Source organism: Engraulis encrasicolus, chromosome 11, assembly GCF_034702125.1.
Source record: "Engraulis encrasicolus isolate BLACKSEA-1 chromosome 11, IST_EnEncr_1.0, whole genome shotgun sequence".
Lineage (NCBI taxonomy): Eukaryota > Metazoa > Chordata > Actinopteri > Clupeiformes > Engraulidae > Engraulis > Engraulis encrasicolus.
Window position 1 is genome coordinate 38,308,156 of NC_085867.1, and position 18,259 is coordinate 38,326,414.

Here is an 18,259-nt window from a genome sequence, read left to right on the forward strand (position 1 = left end):
CAATTTCAATGTCCTTGTACAAGCTATATACGTAGAAATCAGACTTAATTTGACAAAACTTTTTACATCCACAAATTGATAATAAAGCATATTTCATTGCCTTTAAAATTACAGTCCTTACAGCAGGGGTGCCCAACCAGTCGATCGCGATCGACCGGTCGATCGCGAGAAGTTTTAGGTTTACAATGTAGTTATTAGGCCAATTTATGGATATGACAAAAAATAGTAAAATAGGCATAAAATAATATATATATATATGTCTAAAAAAACACTAATAAAATCTATGTTCATAAGAGGTCAATGTATATTTCCATAATATTACAATACAAATCACAAATAAATGCAGGCAACCTTTTTTGACGCATGCTGGGCATGGTTTGGCACTGTTGCTAGGTAGTAACCAGGGACTCTTAAAGCGCGAAGAGCAGCGACGAAGCAGCTGTAATGGCGGAAGCACAAAAATCAAAAAATTATCACTTTCATTCCGAGTGGGAAGAGGATTACTTTTTTACTTTTTCGAATTCAAAGTCGGTGTGTCTGATCTGCAATACTGCTGTGTCCATTCCGAAGAAGGGGAATTTGGAGCGACATTTTCACAGACTTCACGAAAAGTATGCTAGTGACTTCCCGGCGAAATCAGCCCTACGGACCGAGAAGGTAACTGAACTGAAGAGACAGCTAGCCGCAAAGCAAGCAGTGTTTACGAGACCTGTCAACAAGAGCAAAGCTGCAACGGTAGCGTCTTACCGTGTCAGTAGAGTTCTGGCAAAGCGGAAGAAATGTTTTAAAGATGGCGAAGTTTTCAAAGAAGCATTTGTGGAGGCAGCAGGCACACTTTTTGCTGACTTCAAAAACAAGAAGGAGATCATGTCGTCTATTCAAGATATGCAGCTATCCAGGAACACCATTACACGGCGGTGCGAGACCATGTCACTGGACATAGAACAGCAGCTAAGAAATGACATTGATACCTGCCTTTGTTTTTATTTGCAATTCGATGAGTCGACTGATGCTGTGGATGTGGCGCAGTAATGTGTGTTCATTCGCATGGTTTTTGATGACATGTCGGCAAAAGAAGAGCTACTCACCATTTTGCCGCTGAAAGGGCACACACGAGGATCAGATATTTTTGACACGTTTATGGAGTTCGTCACCAAGTCACATCTACCTCTTTTCAAACTGACATCCATAACCACTGATGGGGCTCCATCTATGGTTGGGCGCACTGCTGGGTTCGTTGCTCTGTGCAAGGTATCGGAATCTTTCCCGGATTTTTTGAGCTACCACTGCATCATTCATCAACTACAGCTGTGCGGCAAGATTCTAAATATGAAGGATGTCATGGACGTTGCGATGAAGATCGCTTCCTCTGTTCGGGCCAGGTGTTTACAGAGGTGTTAATTCCGTGCCTAGCTCGAGTAGGCAGGTGCAGACCACACTGATCTGCTGCTGCACACCAACGTCAGGTGGCTGAGCTGTGGCCGATTCCTCGAAAGATTTTTGGAACTTTTGCCCGAGATTAAAGACTTCCTGAAACAGTCAACCCACGCTGCTGCCTATGCACAGCTGGAAGACGCGCAGTGGCTCACTGATTTGGCTTTTCTCACAGATGTCACAAATAAGATCAATGATTTGAATATCGAGCTACAGGGCAAAGGGAAACACATCGCAAACATGATAAGCTCAGTGAACACCTTCAAAGCAAAGTTGGGTCTGCTGTTAAGCAGGTTGCAACAGCGCGACCTTAGGAATTTCCCACACATGGAAGCAGAGCTCCGCCGTCAGGGCAAAGAAAGTGTGGAGCTGTCAGATGCTTATGCGCAACAAATTCAAAGCATTCTATCGGAGTTTGAGCGCCGTTTTGCCGACTTTGCTTCCATTGAGCCCGTAGCTCAGTTTCTGAGCTTTCCATTCGCAAATGTTGATGTGGACTGCATTGCCAACACAATAGCCACACTCTTCAGCCTGGACGACAGTGCTGTGGAAAACGAAGTTATCACTCTTCAAAATGACATTGAACTAAAAGCAAGAGCAACGCCTGGCACAAGTGGCGAATTTTTTAACCTGTTGCTGGAAGAGAAGTATCCAAGCCTCAGACAATTTGCACTGAATATGACTTCCCTTTTTGGATCAACATATTTGTGTGAGTCTGCCTTTTCATGCATGAAAATCATCAAGTCGTAGTACAGAACGACATTGACTGATGACCACCTTGCGGCCTGCCTAAGACTGGCGCTCAGCTCATACTGTCCGGATTACGAGAGGCTAGCTGACTCCTCCCAGTGCCAGAAGTCCCACTAAGGTAGAGAAGTGTTTTTATTATTATTATTATTATTATTATTATTATTATTATTATTATTATTATTATTATCTTGATTTGGTATAGTCCTGTTCATCTATTGTACTTTGAAGAGTGTGTTACATCGTCAAATCCATATAGTTTGTACTTTTTTTTTTGTATCTATTTTCCAGTTGAATTTGAATCAATCTGTCGGTTTCTCTGCCAGTGCCAATGCCCTGTGAAGTTTATCATTCTGAAATACTGGACTTCCCCTCTCCTCTTCCTGCTTTGAAGTTATCTCTACTAGTGTGTGTGTGTGTGTGTGTGTGTGTGTGTGTGTGTGTGTGTGTGTGTGTGTGTGTGTGTGTGTGTGTGTGTGTGTGTGGTGTGTTGTCTGCTGGCTTGAGTTTTGGGGTGTGTGTGTGTGTGTGTGGTGTGTTGTCTGCTGGCTTGAGTTTTGGGGTGTGTGCGTGCATTGGACTGGCTTGGCTGGACTTACTGTGTGTGTTGTTTGTGTGTGTGTGTGTGTGTGTGTGTGTGTGTGTTGTTTGTGTGTGTGTGTGTGTGTGTGTGTGTGTGTTGATATGTTGCATTAAGCTTGCTTGGTGTTTTATTTAGATTTGGAGTTCTGGAGTTCTTGACTGCTATTTTCTGTAGTGTTGGTGTGTCTGATGTGTGTGTGTGTATGTGTGTGTGTATGTGTGTGTGTGTGTGTGTGTGTGTGTGTGTGTGTGTGTGTGTGTGTGTGTGTGTGTGTGTGTGTGTGTGTGTGTGTGTGTGTGTGAGAGAGAGAGAGATAAGTTGTGAGATTGTTAAGTTCTGTTTTGACAACCCATTATTTGACACATTGATCATTTCCTCGTTTGTTATTGTATTTACTGCTCATTCTCCACCTGTGCAAATAATTAAAAAAACCTTGAATTTGAACTGCAATTGGGGTTCCCTGTTACTCGTTTTTGCCCGGCCATTGTTTTTGACTTGGTAGATCTCGGCATGCCATCAACTTCAAAAGTAGATCTTGGTTATAAAAAGATTGGGCACCCCTGCCTTACAGTCACGCTACACTGTTAAGTTACGCCTCGAGTCGAGTTAACTTACAAACTAAAGGCAGCAGGATAACTGACCTTTTTACGTTTAACTGGCTTGCAATGTTTCACAGCGTACAAATGGATTACAATGAATTTGCCGTTGACAAAAAAGTAGAGCAATCAAAAGTTCTGTTATTGCTGGAATGGGCCATAAATGGGCCCACAATAACAAAAGTCAATACGCATTTTGTCCTATTTCTAGTGCATACCCTGTTCGCTCGTTCCCAGAGTTGTTTAATTTCCAGCTTACTAGTATGTTTGCATCATCCTCCTTCCTAATTCATCACTGGGGTGACACAACTCAAAGTGTTTTTAAACTAGAAGCTCTATGCCTTTTGCAATAACCCCAACAACCATAAGCAGCACATTTACTACCAGACATTAAAAACCACACTGCAACCTACCTCAAAATCAAGAAACACATCCAATATATCTGAAATCAGCAAGCAAGCACTACAAGTGTGTTTTTAACTAGAAGGTCTTTACACCTATTGCAATACCACCAACAGTGCAGATAATATATTTCAACTTCAATTTTATCATCTCATTTTCAAGGGGGTCCGTTACACTCAGATTCTTCTTTTTTATTTCATTCAGTTATTGCAGGAGTCAGACAGACGTTTCGCCTGCAAGAACCTTCATCTGTGTCATTTGAGGGGTCTCGTTGCAAGGGTCAGACAGACATTTCAGCTACAAGAGCCTTCATCCGTGTCAATACCACCAACATCCATAAGCAGCACATGTACTGCCAGAAATAAAAAGGCACACATACTTATTTTAAAATCAAGAAACACATCACTTTATCTTAAATCTTAAAGCGAGCACAACCGGATGCAAAGGAACCCTGAAATACGAAAGAGTGGGGGTTTTTTCTTGCTGTAACAGATGAGAAGATAGTAAATGAGGTGAATATGTATTATTCACTACAAGCAGGCCAGCCAATAGGCTAATGCTCTGCAGAAGTCCTTAAAGTGCAGTAGGCTGCTTTTTTGTGTAAAAGGCATTTCAGACCGCCAGAAAACCGTGCCACTGCCAGCACTTGAACTGAATTTATAATCATCAAGCAAACTCACAATACATATCAATCAGAGAAAAACCATTGGTTCACACCTGGCACCAAGTAAAACTTGCTTGTCTCCAAAGGAAACCTTTTCAGTGGTGGAGCAATATCGTCAATCGATAACACGCCTCATGCAATGGCATGAATGGAAGCAGGTCACAGAAAAGCACGTCGGCTCTTCCACAGAGCCAGTACCACGGTAAAAAAAAAAGAAAATGGGGTGTTAATATGCGTAACTCTTTAAAGCTGCACTGTGTAATATAGTAATTTATTTCCAGAAAATGCCCCAAATGCCTTGAAAAGGCCCTGTCTTCATAGTATGCCCAGGTCCCCAGCACTCTGCCTCCTGCAGCCAGGGTTGCCAGATGAGACTGCTTATTTCTAGCCCAAAAAATGCTCAAAACCCGCCTAGAAGCACTAAATCCCGCCCGATTTGCACAGATTCAGTTGATTTCTATGTCCATAAATTTGCAGAAAAACCCACCCAAATGCCATTTATACACATTGTACCTGCAGGCGACCATCCCAAGCAGCTCAATTGGGCGGGAAACAGCCCAATCTGGCAACACTGCCTGCAGCTTGCTAGTGTGTAGGCGTAAAGTATTGTTTGTTAAGTGTAGGTGTGAATAAGACACCTCGCTGTTTTTTTGGTGGGCCTACTGTTATGGTCATGGTGTTTACTAGAATGGGGCTAGAACTGTATGTTTCAGTCCGTGAGACTCATTGCCACAAACCTTCTCGCAAGTCAAATCAAAGAGTTGTGCTGATGTCAAAAGCACAGACGACACACACCACACTTTACAGGGCCTATCTGCCTACACAAACCTGGACCACAGACACACTGAAAGCTCAGGGTCTCAGTCCTGCAACATGCATCATTGATACACCGCACAAAAAATAAGTTGTCGAACTTCAAGGTTGAAAATATGTACGTTCATTGTATCTACGGTACACTACCAAATTGTAATTTCAAGAATAGCACAGTTGGTAGTATTTCACATTTTGAAAATGTTATCTTTATTCTGAACAGTGCAAGTGCAAATAAATGTAGGACATGCTTGTTGGTCGGGCCAGTGAGAAGATCTGAAATGGCCCCCTTCTCAACACATATGTACAATGATAATGGGTGTCCAATTTCGGGCTCTACCTCTTCCTGGACCCAGGACAACTGAACTGTTTGGACCCTTATTGTCATCATAACTTAAGATACAGGCATGCAATTTGTGGACCATTTTGACATGGTTTTTCAGTCATAAGACTCTTACGTAAATCAGGTTATGTGTAAGCATGCTGCTTACCGTCAGGTTCAGTATCTACAGTACAGAAAGTAAGTAACATGCACTACCTGTATGTGGTGTGCATGCGTCAGGCTCCAGGTCGGCATGTAACTATCCTATGTACATAGTGCGCCAAGTCTGCTTCATGTATCAGAGTGTATGTAGCCTGTGCAGTGATGTCGACGGGAGACAAAAGGGTCAGTTGTCCTCAGGGGTGCCACCAGAAATTTTGGGCCCCATGAAAGATTTGAATTTTGAATTAGTGCTTTTGGGCCCTCTTAAGGGCCCTTGTCAGTGCTTGGGCCCTTAGAATTTGTAACATCTTTCCCCCCCTGGCGGCACCCATGGTTGTCCTGAGTCCAGGGAGAGTGGGCAGCCCGAAATGGGACCCCATTACTTTGTATGTATTGGGTGGGGGGACGCCTTCAGATGACTTTGTCCTGGGCTCGGCCAAAGTTGTCAGCAGACCTGGTCAGGTTCTGTCTGCATGTACAGGTCTGCAGGTCTGTATAGCCTATGCAGTGTGCATGCTACTTAGCACCCAGGTCTGCTTCAAATACTGTATTTTAGTGTAAGTACACAGTGTAGGGTAATGTACGTAGTGTGTGTGTGTGTGTGTGTGTGTGTGTGTGTGTGTGTGTGTGTGTGTGTGTGTGTGTGTGTGTGTGTGTGTGACTACAGTGCTTACCGCGAGGCTCCAGGTCTGCTTGACGTACTGCCTGATGAGCTCCTCCTTGAGGTCCTCGAAGGCGCCCACCTTGGGCTCCATGCCCTTGGGCCTGTTCATGGGCTTCCTCAGCAGGCAGATAAGGCCGTCCGCCTCCTGCGCATGGTAGTCGATCACGTCCACCGGGTTGCGGTGTGACTTGCCGCCCGCGATGGCGTAGGTGTCGTTCAACTCCCTCTCGATGGTGTAGTGGTACACCTAGCAACGTTTCACCATAGAGCGTTTGTTAGTGGAGTTGGATAGCAGGGGTGGAGAGGGGTGATAGCCAGTATCCAGAGGTATATAACCAGGGGTGCACATAACTTTTTTTAGGCCGTTACTCATATGCGCACCAGCAAATATGTTTTGGTACGCACCTCATCCGCGGTAAAAAAAAAAAAAAAAGTCTACTGTCTGCAGTGTTGAAGAATAAAACATCACCACGAACGTTGACACATGTTGTTTGAAGGCTAATGCAACTGGTGCAAGGTAGCCTAATCAAATTTGTTGTTAGTTTGGTATTCTTTAAATCTTAATTAGCCTACAAATGGTCAACAGGTCATATTCAAGTTAAGTGATTATTGTCTGGATTTCATCAGTTTTTGCCGATTTCGCCATCATGCCAGCTAACTGAGCAAAGAGAGGGAATAAACTTGTATGCGGTGTCCGTTTGGAATATAGTGGGAGGAAGCTGACGAAATTAAGAAGTGGAGCTGGCCGGGAACTGCGTGCATTTAAGAAGCCACGCGCATAGATGCATGCTTTCAGTTTTTAACTTCTATGCATCGGAGTTGCCAATTAGAATGACGGGGGTGCCCGTCCATTCTGGGAGTTAACAGACGGCACAATTCCATAATGATGGAGGGAGGAGGAGAGAGCCAGGAGCTCAACTCGGTCGCGCTCGCGCTGACTGTCGTTAGAAATACAGTTGATATGCGAGTGACAGAGCGACATGTCTATTTTTAGGCATTCATGAGAAAACGGGACACATCGCGTCCCTTACCTGTTCAACACAGAACGCATATATGGTTTTACTACCACATACGGAACGAGCATTTCATGGCATTACATTTCTGTCCGCTCATCATTAGCCTCAAGCCACGGCACTTGGAGCCACTTCTCGGAAAGTTTTGTTTTTTAAATCTATGACTCAATTTTCTTTGCTGTTGACGAAACTCCAAAGAAACTGATTAGGCTACTGTTGTCTGTGTCTTTTTGGACATGTTTGACCATTCACCAACATCAACAGTCTGGTGAGATAGTCAGTACGCAAGTGCGCTGTAGTGACCGAGGTGGCAGTACGCATTGCTAATTTTTGGTGCGCATGCGCACCTGCGTACCAGTTATGTGCACCCCTGTATATAACTTAGTACTTGTACATAATATATTACATAGTTGTTACACCAGTTATTCCACTGCACATACACAGTAAAAAAATGCAGTGTTAATTCAACACTTACAGAGTACTCTGGGTCCGAATAGACTTTAGAAAATGTTATATAGACTCTGAATTAACACTGTATTTTTACTGTGTAGAGGGGTTTCTACTTTTCCTTTACTTCTTCTTCAACTTTATCGAACTCTGCTAGTATCACAGGTGTGACTGAAAAGGCTCAGCTACACAAGTTCAGATGATCTATGATCTGAAATCATTCAAAAAATGAATATATAGTTTTTATCCAGCTTTAGAAATTATATTTACATCACAAAATATGTCTCAAGACAATATGGAAGGTGACTGTCATCAAGCCACAACATTATTTTGTAAAGCAACTTTTGTAAAAAAAAAAAAAAAAAAAGAATTAAATTTACAATACACAACAAAATCCTGACCTGTCGCCCATAGGCCACGGAGAGTGCGAATCCACCCAGGTAGTTGCGGCTCTGTCGCATCAGGTAGAGTCCGTCGCTCATGCCGCCCTGCTTCAGGTAGCCTTCGGCATCCTCGCGCGTGATGTTGCCGTAGAAGTAGGGCAGCTTCTTCACCTTGTCCGCCATGATGGCCACCTGCGACGCAGCACTCCCCTTACGCTGTCTCAAGCTGCCACCGCGCACTGGATCATTCACTGGCCCCCTGTGTGTGAAAGAAGCGCACGCATGCACGCACGCACGCACGCACGCACGCACGCACGCACACACACACACACACACACACACACACACACACACACACACACACACACACACACACACACACACACACACACACACACACACAATTCAAGTGAGAAACTGGGCTTTTGGTGGCTTCACAATAGAAGAATTTTCTTGCAGGGAGAGAGATAGAGAGAGAGAGAGAGAGAGAGAGAGAGAGAGAGGGAGAGAGAGAGGGAGAGGGAGAGAGAAAGAGAGAGAGAGAGAGAGAGGGAGAGGGAGAGAGAGACTTGCAGTGCAGTGGAACGCCACGTGCTGCATCTCCACTCCACCTCTGAGAACCAGACTACCGCTACAGTAGTCCTCTAGTCCTCTTGGGAAAATAGTCATGTCAAAATGTTTTATTTAGAGACCACGTGAATCTATAGGAACCCCGCAGGAGCAGCTGATGACGTCGGCTTGCTGCCAGCCTTCTGAATGCCAAAGCCAAACCAAAAGGCCCTGTAAGAACCCTTTACTCTACCGTACGATCCCCACCATATGTGTATAATACAAATTCTACGTTTTTAGAATATATATATTTAAGGATCATATCAGATTAAATCATTTCTGTGTGCGTTAAAAAAAGAAAAAAAACTGAAAATTGAGGGTATTGCAACAGAGAAATCACCAAAAAACACTTTCAGTGGGCAATTTTTTGACCATGAAGAAGAAGCGGCGAGGAGTCTGCACGCAGCACAGCAGTCATCAAAATGTGGTTTTGCTTTCGCATGTCTCTCTGCTATTTCTAGGCCAGCCATATATGAGCAAAAAAAGAAGCACTACAGCTAGTTGATCACTAAACGCAGCTAGAAAGACAGCCTCTGACTTGCCTGTATCTATTTACATATGTCTATGCCAGGGGTCCCCAACCTTTCTAGGTCTGAGGGCTAACGAGGGCTACTCTTGTTCAAAATCCTCTACAGATGTCTTGGCATCATTCTCAAGTCACACTATTGTTGAATGATAATTTGTTTATAGGTTGTAAAGAATAAATAATCTCATATTTAAATCAAGAAAAGCATTTACTGTGACTAAAATCTGGTAGTCGTCACTGTTTATTAACATCCTTGGTGGGCACCTCAGAAGCTCCTGGAGGGCTACCTGGCGCCCACGGGCACAACGTTGATGACCCCTGGTCTATGCGCATCCCGTACATATGTCATAGGTACTGTATATGATGCATACCTGTATGTTGCCACATTTAGTTTGGATCAGGCCGTGTTGGGATCCAACTACTATCTTTACCACTGTGCTACTTCTTTGTGTCTTTAAAGGCAGAACATGCAATTTTAGGGAATTAAATTTTTTCGAAATGTAGGCCTACCTGTATGTCCATTGCCCATTCACACATTTGATCTTTTCTTGAATATGTTCTAAGTAATAAACTAATATGCACTACTGTGACCAAAGTACAATGAGTTTTCCAGCCAAAGATGTTTATTGCTGGTAATGAAAATGGGGAAGATCAACCTTGCAATTTTCCCAGTCATAATGAATACATAATGAATACTTTAAAAATGCTTCATCATGCTCTTTGGTTTAGCAAACTGTTTCATTTAAAAGTACACTGTGCGAGATTTTTAGTTGTTTATTTCCAGAATTCATGCTACCCATTCACTAATGTTACCTTTTTCATGAATACTTACCACCACCATCAAATTTTAAGTATTCATTATGACTGGAAAAATTGCACTTTTCATACATGAAAAGGGGGATCTTCTCCATGGTCCGCCATTTTGAATTTCCAGAAATAGACATTTTTAGCTGCAAAAAGGACTGTACTTGGGCCAGACTAGAAAATATTAGTTTATTACTTAGTAAACTTTCATGAAAAGATCAAATCTGGCAATAGGCAGCCCAGTTTCAATAAGCTGTACAGTTGCAGTACCTTTTTTGACCATTTATTGCACAGTGTACCTTTAAGGTTGAAAAAGCACTACATTTAGTGTAAAATTATTTCCATGCAGGATCAGAAGCCATGTGAAAATTTAAGAGGCAAAAAGCACGCCTTCACTTTCTAAAAATTATTGAACTTGGATATCTCTGCACCTTACATTATCCTCTTTTCCAAATGTCAGTTAGTTAGGTCGGTGGATGATGGACAAACTGACAAACAGCTGTCGTACACATGTATTTTATGCTGCTGTCACAAGCACAAATGAATCAGACTCTTGTTACGTAGAGGTGGACTTACTGCAGAGAACAGCAGATTTGGTTTCCCTCGACAAACAGACACACTTTTTCCATTTCAGGGGGGAGCTAGGTAGTGAAACTAACATCTCTGTCCAAAATATCTCCTTGAGGATGTTGTTTGCGTAAAAATAGTGTTCCATGACGCCGACAAATGGCAGTTGGAAAATAAGAAAAAAGGGAGTGATTTGTAGCCTGGTTATTGCCAGATTGTATCCCAAGTGAGATAGTCTGGGAACCCTCTATTCATTTTCTTATAGGTGAGGCTGAGCTAAACACTCTGTATTATTTAAAGATTGATGGGAAGCTGGTTTCACATCTGGTGTCAACATAGTGGATCTTAGTGGATTTATTTCTCTAACAGTATGCCTTGCGCTCTCTCCCCGTTCTGTGTTGACATTTGAAGTTTTCAGCTTCAACCGTTTCCATGCCATTCTTCTGATCCAATTGAGCTCAATGTGAGCAGCATGTGAACTCCAAGGCTAGATGATGAGAGTTGTAGGAATGGGAATTAGTATTCTTTCAGGCAAACTAGGGGTGCATTTCTCAAAACCATAGTTGCTAACTATCTGTATCTGAAAAACTAGTTATAGTTGTGTACTAAAAATAAAAAAGGACAGTATTAATACTTACCATGAGGTAACACTTCCAATGAACTGCCTCTTCGTAAGGCCTTATAAACTCATTCATAAAGGGCTATAATGCATTTGTAAACCTTTATAATGCTTCGCAAAGGTTTGGGTACTATTATAATGATAAGATTACGAATAATGCCTTGTAGTCATACCGATGTGCAACTAGTTAAGAATGCTTGTGTCAACCGTTATAACCATTATTACAGTATGCATTTCTGAATGCATTATAGCCCTTTATGAATATGTTTTTAACACCTTATGAAGACGGTGCTCATAGAAAGCATACAAGATGATATTGTAACCACTGTTATGTCAAAATGGCAATACTTGAAACAGGTTCTGATATGAGGGGGGGGTTGTTTTGGAAACACACCAGACATATGTGAGAACACTTCTTCTGGCACCAATGTCTTAGACACATCACTTTCAAGCAGAAATGAGAAAAAAGAAAAAAGGAAGACAGAGCACTAAATACATCCGCCAGTGCAGTGCTGCATGTACAGTACGCACAGTTTTAGGACAACAACACTTTCTGGCCTCTCACTTCAGTCTTGCTTCAAAACGCAGTGGCAAGAGAGGAAGAAACATTGATCTAAATATACATATGGTGAATGACATTGGCGAAAAAAGAGCCACAGAAGTTGACATAAAACGAGGCCAGACGTACTTGTAAGAAAGGTCATCGTTATGGTAACCAAGATCACATGTGAGGCCAAAACTATAGGATTATAGAATTTTGGACTTTATGTGTATTTCCGGTATGTAACTAATGTAACCAATGTCTTGTGCTCTTTCTGTCAGAACCGAGAGAGAAAAAAAACAGAAGCCATATCTTTGTACACTACAATTTGCGTACATGATATGCTTCTGTGATGTGATTGTTCTCTGAGACTTCAGGCTTCAAATGTATCACAAATTAAAATGCAAAACACAACTGGATATTGTGGGTATAATAAGGATATCATTGCTAATATTTAATGACATGAATTATTATTCATTATTTATTATAAATAATATTACTGGTAAATAAAATGTCTAATGACAGATAATCATGACAAATTTAAATAGGCCTATGTATATTTTGATGGAAAAATTGTTCTTGGACAATGATGAATCTATCTATAATAAACTGACCAACATTCTAGAAAAGAATAGCCCTATAGTGACTTGTGCAAATCTAAGTGACTGATGGTAACCCCCTCCCCCGTCCAATTTTTTTTTTTAAATTCTTTTTAAGAATTTTAAGAATTTTATTTAGTACTTTTTTATTTAGTATCATTACAAATTTACGGGCAATGTTTACGTATTAACACACAGTTATACCTTCAGTTACGTAACTCCTGATTGTGCAGGCCACTGTGAGTTTTGCAAAGAGCTTAACGCGTTCACTGCACACACACGTCATCTTTCACATTTATTCCAAATCCAATCAATATTCAAAGTCCTCAGCTACAACTTCACTACCTCAAAAAATGTAAAACTCAACAAAACTGTCATAATTTTGAATTATAAAATTACACCACCCATATATGGAATATATCTTTTCATAGTTAAATAAATATTTCAAAACTATTAAAGATTTACTATAACTAGAATAATGCATATGCAGGCAAGCACGGCACATAATCATTATTTCCAATAACTATGAAAAGCATAAAAAAGAAATGTGTAGTCTTACCCACAGTAGAACGGCTACAGTGCTACTTCACCCTACGGTATGGCCCTGCGCAGAAGCTACCATCTTCAACTGCGAGCGCAACAGGAAACGCTGTGGTCAAGTCTCTGGATATTTCAAACAAAAAGGATGTGCCACTATGCTGACTCTCTTAAGGCAAGTCTCACAGCATCAGAGTGACCAACGAGAAAAATAGGAATGTTTCCGTTTAAAAGTATGTAAATATTGTGCAAAATACCAACTAAATAATTGAAGATCTTTGTTGGATATACTATGCATCTGTCCGTGGTGTTCAAGCGATCACTTCAGGGTGCTACGTGGAAGTGTTGGCCAGCTTCCTCATTTCAGCTCATTTTCAGTCACTTCCTCAAACAAACATAAAAAACTTCCCCTTTCTTTGCCTAGGTCACTATTATCAGAAACTGCCCCTCAACTAATACGTGCAGATTGGGGTCATGGGCCTCTCAGGGCTTCATAGGTTTTTGTAGGGCTTCACATGCTGTTCTGGGTGGACCTCCACCCATACCGTCCAGGATGAGCAAATTACCGACACAGTCAAACAAAACATTTAGAGGGGTAAATATTTGGAGGAGGATTTTAATTTGTTAAGTGTAATTATGTGATTTTTCAAATTCAGAAAGAGAGTAGAATTTGGGTTGTTCAATTCTGGAAGTCAGCTGCTGTGTTGCTGTCTTGTCCTAGTTAGGTTATCTACTTTGTGCAGAGTCTCCTTTATAAACCTATTGTCACCAAACTGACCAAGTCTTAATCTGTTGTTTAAAGGGACACAAAGCTAAACATAGCTGAAGTATTATTTTCACCACAACAGGATGGGCTTGTGATGTGAATAATAAGTGGTATCATTAGCAGTGTCAAATTAGCACCCCTCAACTGTCAATTCAGTTGACAGGTGGTCCCTGAAGATTTTTTGGGGGGACAAAGTGGTCCTCGGTCTGAAAAAGTTTGAGAAACACTGGTCTAGATGGTAATAATAATAGTCCCTTAAAGGGACACTGTGCAGGAAATGGTCAAAAAAGGTACTGCAACTATGCTGCTCATTGAAACTGGGCTGCCTATTGCCAGATTTGATTTTTACATGAAAGTTTACTAAGTAATAAACAAATATTTTCTGGTATGGTCCAAGTACAGTCATTTTTGCAGCTAAAAATGGCTATTTTTGGCAATTCAAAATGGCTGACCATGGAGAAGATCCCCCTTTTCATGTATGAAAAGTGCAATTTTTCCAGTCATAATGAATAATTAAAAATGTGATGCTGGTGGTAAGTATTCATGAAAAAGGTAACATTAGTGAATGGGCAGCATGAATTCTGGAAATAAACAACTAAAAATCCCACACAGTGTCCCTTTAAGGCTCTCGGTAATGTCATAGCAAGGATAACAATAATTTCAACAAAGAGTGAACACATCTGCACAAAGACACTATGTAATTAAACCATCAACCACCTCATTGACAACTTATGTGAAGGCAAGCAGCATGTGTCCACACTGATACATGGCCTGGAGTGCTTAGTGCAGAGGTTTTCAAAGTGGGGCCCGGGGACCCCTGGGGGGTGGTAGGAGGGCCGCGGCAGATTGGCAGGAAAAGCAAAAGAAATAATTCAATAAATTGAATAACTAAGTATACCAAAATAAACAAAAAAAATCTAAACAATATCCCCTTTGGTTAAGAAGTGCATTATCATGATCTACTTCATCTCTGAACATTACTACCATTATCGTTATTCTACTGTATATATCCCAAAGGAGCACTGACTAACAAACCTAGACTATGGTTGTGAAAGGGGTGCGCAGAGAAAATAGTATGGCATGACACATGTAAGGGGGGCCTTGGCAAGAATCTACCAGTATCAAGTTAAGTTTGGGAACCCCTGGCTTAGTGCTTAGACATATTTTACAAATTAAAATAATTACGATCTCCATTTCTATTTAAGCTTTCACTGTCTCATCTGACTAATGATGTGCCTTTCATAAATAGCCTACCTTGATTATTATTAAGCACAAGTAGCATATTACTAATGTAATGGACATAAAAGGGAACCTTGGATGACAGTTCCAATATATGTTTTTACTGGTCATCTGAAATGTGATAAATAATTAAATTATAAAGAAATGATTCATTTATTTAGCATTATTTAAGAAGGGTCCAATACATTGACAACAGGCATCCTGTATATTTATATAGCCTATATTTCTTTTACCAATTGTTTTCCCTTCACAGTAAAAACTGCAGTGTTAATTCAACACTAACAGAGTCGATTTAACACCTTCTAGAGTTTATTTGGTCCCAAAGCACTCTCTAAGTGTTGAATTAACACTGCATTTTTTACTGTGTTGGTGTGTATTCACATAATACTAAATGATAGTGTCCTTAATAGGAGTTGATGTGAAGTGAAGCGAAAGTAACCAAAATCTAACACACCACCACAGAGAAAAGGTGGCTGTGCGCTCCATTCTCTCTCTCTCTCTCTCTCTGCACCTCTCTCTCTCTCTCTCTCTCTCTCTCTGTCTGTCTCTCTCTCTCTCTCTATCTCTCTCAGCACATAATCTCATTCATCTCACTCTATGGGCTACTATACATATGTAGGCCTATACACATCTGTTTTATTCTTCTTTCCTTCCGTGTTAGATTTTCGTGTGTGTAATTGACATGTTGCCGAACATAAATCTACAACACTTGTCTAAAGGGAAATGTCTCTCAAGAGAGACCACACAAAGCCCAGACCCATGTATGCACGTACCAGGCTTGTACGAAATTCCGAATTGAATTGAGAATGACCCCAAAATTCAAATTCAATTCTTGAATTTCAATATGAATTGAATTGAAATTCCAAACAGGAAATGGAATTGCAATTCGAATTGGAATGGCAGGAAACTGAATTTCACAGAATTTAAATTCTAAGAAATTCAAAGCAATGACATAATACTGACACTAGGCGGTGGCAGGGATGGTCAGTATCTCGAATACTTAAATTAAAATACATTTCGAAATAGAACATAGCATTTTGAATTTTGTATTTCATGTCAGTGAATTACAAGTATTTGAAGTTTGTATCAAAATACTTTCCCCCCTGTATTTTGAATTTTCAAAATAAGAGAAAATACAATAGCCTACTTTCTCCTGAACAATGCAATTACATCGTAGGAACACGGATCAAATAGTATGTAAGTGATGCTTGTAGCTATATTGGAATGTAAAAGTGTTTGTCTGGGAAAGGGGTGAAGGACTCCAAAGATTGACAGTTCAATTCCCAGGTAACATTGGCAGGTGACTACCTGACTACGAGTTACTAACGAATAACCAGCCTCAAAATTCTGAATTATTGAATATATACTGTTGGATCAAAAAACGCCACTCTTGATAAGATATCATCAATAATTGAAATTGCCATGCTAAGCACCAAAGGTGCAACCGTGATAATAACTAATGCTGCACCATGCATCACACACAAGATGGCGCTCTAAGGCCACAAATGGTGCATTAGTGACGCTTTGCAAGATACGTGGACATAATTTACAAGATACACTTTCTTGTTTATTGAACTCACATACAGACCTTGACATATCTGTACCATTTTTTAAATGCTAGTTGTGCCAAGTAGCCCATTGTTTATATAGCCTTCTCCATAATTACAAGAGCTTAACATTATTGTTTGTTCAATGACTGGAAATGATGGTTACACAGGAGTTTGTGTGGTTTAAAGTAGGCCTACCTTTTATTGTGTAAGTGAATTGAATTGTTATTTTTGGTCATGCCATACAAGCCATTGAGTAGCGAAGGGAAATTGTCTTGAGTTTCCTTGCTGAGACTCGAACCTTGAACTTCTGGCATGCAAAACTGAGGCTCTAACCGCTACACCAAATAGCCAGACTCATTAGCTTGAATGTCAGGACACATCTACATACCTAGCTTCTGTTGTGTTTTGTGTATTTGAAATTTTGATTATTGATACATTTACTGTTCTATATTTTGTAACATATTTGTAACATCTTATTTTGCATTGTATTTTGAAATACATTTAGTTGTGTCTTTGCCCATCCCTGGGTGGTGGTGTAAAATTCAAAGAAACTCAAAGTAATGACAAAATAAGAACACTAGATGGTGCTGTATATTTATAAGCATGTGTCTATTCCCGGCACTGCGAGGTGGGTGGGAAGAGTGAATTATAGCCCCCTTAGGTCACCTGTTGGGCTGCTTCCTAGCAGTGCTTTAGGATTTGGGTAGGTAATTATTTGACTTTCTGGTTTTTTTTTACTTCCATTTTGAGTTAGTACGATGCCATTATCTATGTGCTGTAGACCTTAGGTGGTAATATTTACATTTTTACATACATTTTGGTACATAACAAATAAGAAGTGTGAAAGTCATCTGTAGGCCTTGCATAACACTAATTATTATACATGCAACTACTGAAAATCACAATGGGGGCCTGCATGGTTTATACAACATTTACTTATCATTTTGAATGCTGAATACATTTGTAGTTAAATGTATTAGCAATATATATATGTATTAATGCTATTGTACTTAGTTACACTGTTATTGTTGTATTTTATTATTTTGAAAACACAAAAGTTGTGTGTTCATCCACTTCCTGAATTGCAGTGAGTTTCAATTCCATTTTGAATTCCATTTCCTGTCATTCAAATTCAGTTCAATTAAACATCCTGTAGGGGTGGAGTCAATTCAATTCAAATTCAATTCCACTTCCTGAATTGAATTTAATTCAGAAATTCTGAATTTCGTACAAGCCTGATGCACACATATGTAAACGCATGCAATATTGTGTGCATATGGGTGTAGACTAACTGAACGTGTAAATGCATGCAAAAAGCTGACTGAAATGACACATTCGTCTCTCTTGGCTGTGAGCAGTCTGGTGTGACTGACTGTTAAAACACTCGCACAGCACACAACTCAGGAAACAGACGTGGTTGTGGTGGGGGTGGGGGTGGGGTTGGGGGTAGCTAGCAGCCATGATGGAAGTTTAGAGAGGGCCGGACATGCTGTGTGTGTGCATGCGTGCGTACGTTCGTGTGCGCATATGTCTGTCACAATCTGTGTGTGTGCATGTGTGCACATGAATGTGTGCACATGCATGTGCTGGTGTGTGTGTGTGTGTGTGTGTGTGTGTGTGTGTGTGTGTGTGTGTGTGTGTGTGTGTGTGTGTGTGTGTGTGTGTGTGTGTGTGT

At 40.8% G+C, this 18,259-nt stretch overlaps 1 protein-coding gene across 2 annotated transcripts in view; it reads right to left on the reverse strand.

Annotated features, from left to right (window-relative positions):
- Positions 1-13,356, reverse strand: part of syk (spleen tyrosine kinase) — a 36,717-nt gene extending 23,361 nt beyond the window's left edge. For both annotated transcript variants that reach the window (XM_063210553.1, XM_063210554.1), the window contains exons 1-3: positions 13,052-13,356; positions 8,246-8,486; positions 6,395-6,631 (exon numbers count right to left, since the gene is read on the reverse strand). In XM_063210553.1, coding sequence (XP_063066623.1) covers positions 6,395-6,631; positions 8,246-8,410 — 402 coding nt within the window. In that variant the 5' untranslated portion in view covers positions 8,411-8,486; positions 13,052-13,356. The remainder of the gene's footprint in view (positions 1-6,394; positions 6,632-8,245; positions 8,487-13,051) is intronic.
- Between the last annotated feature and the right edge of the window lie 4,903 nt (positions 13,357-18,259).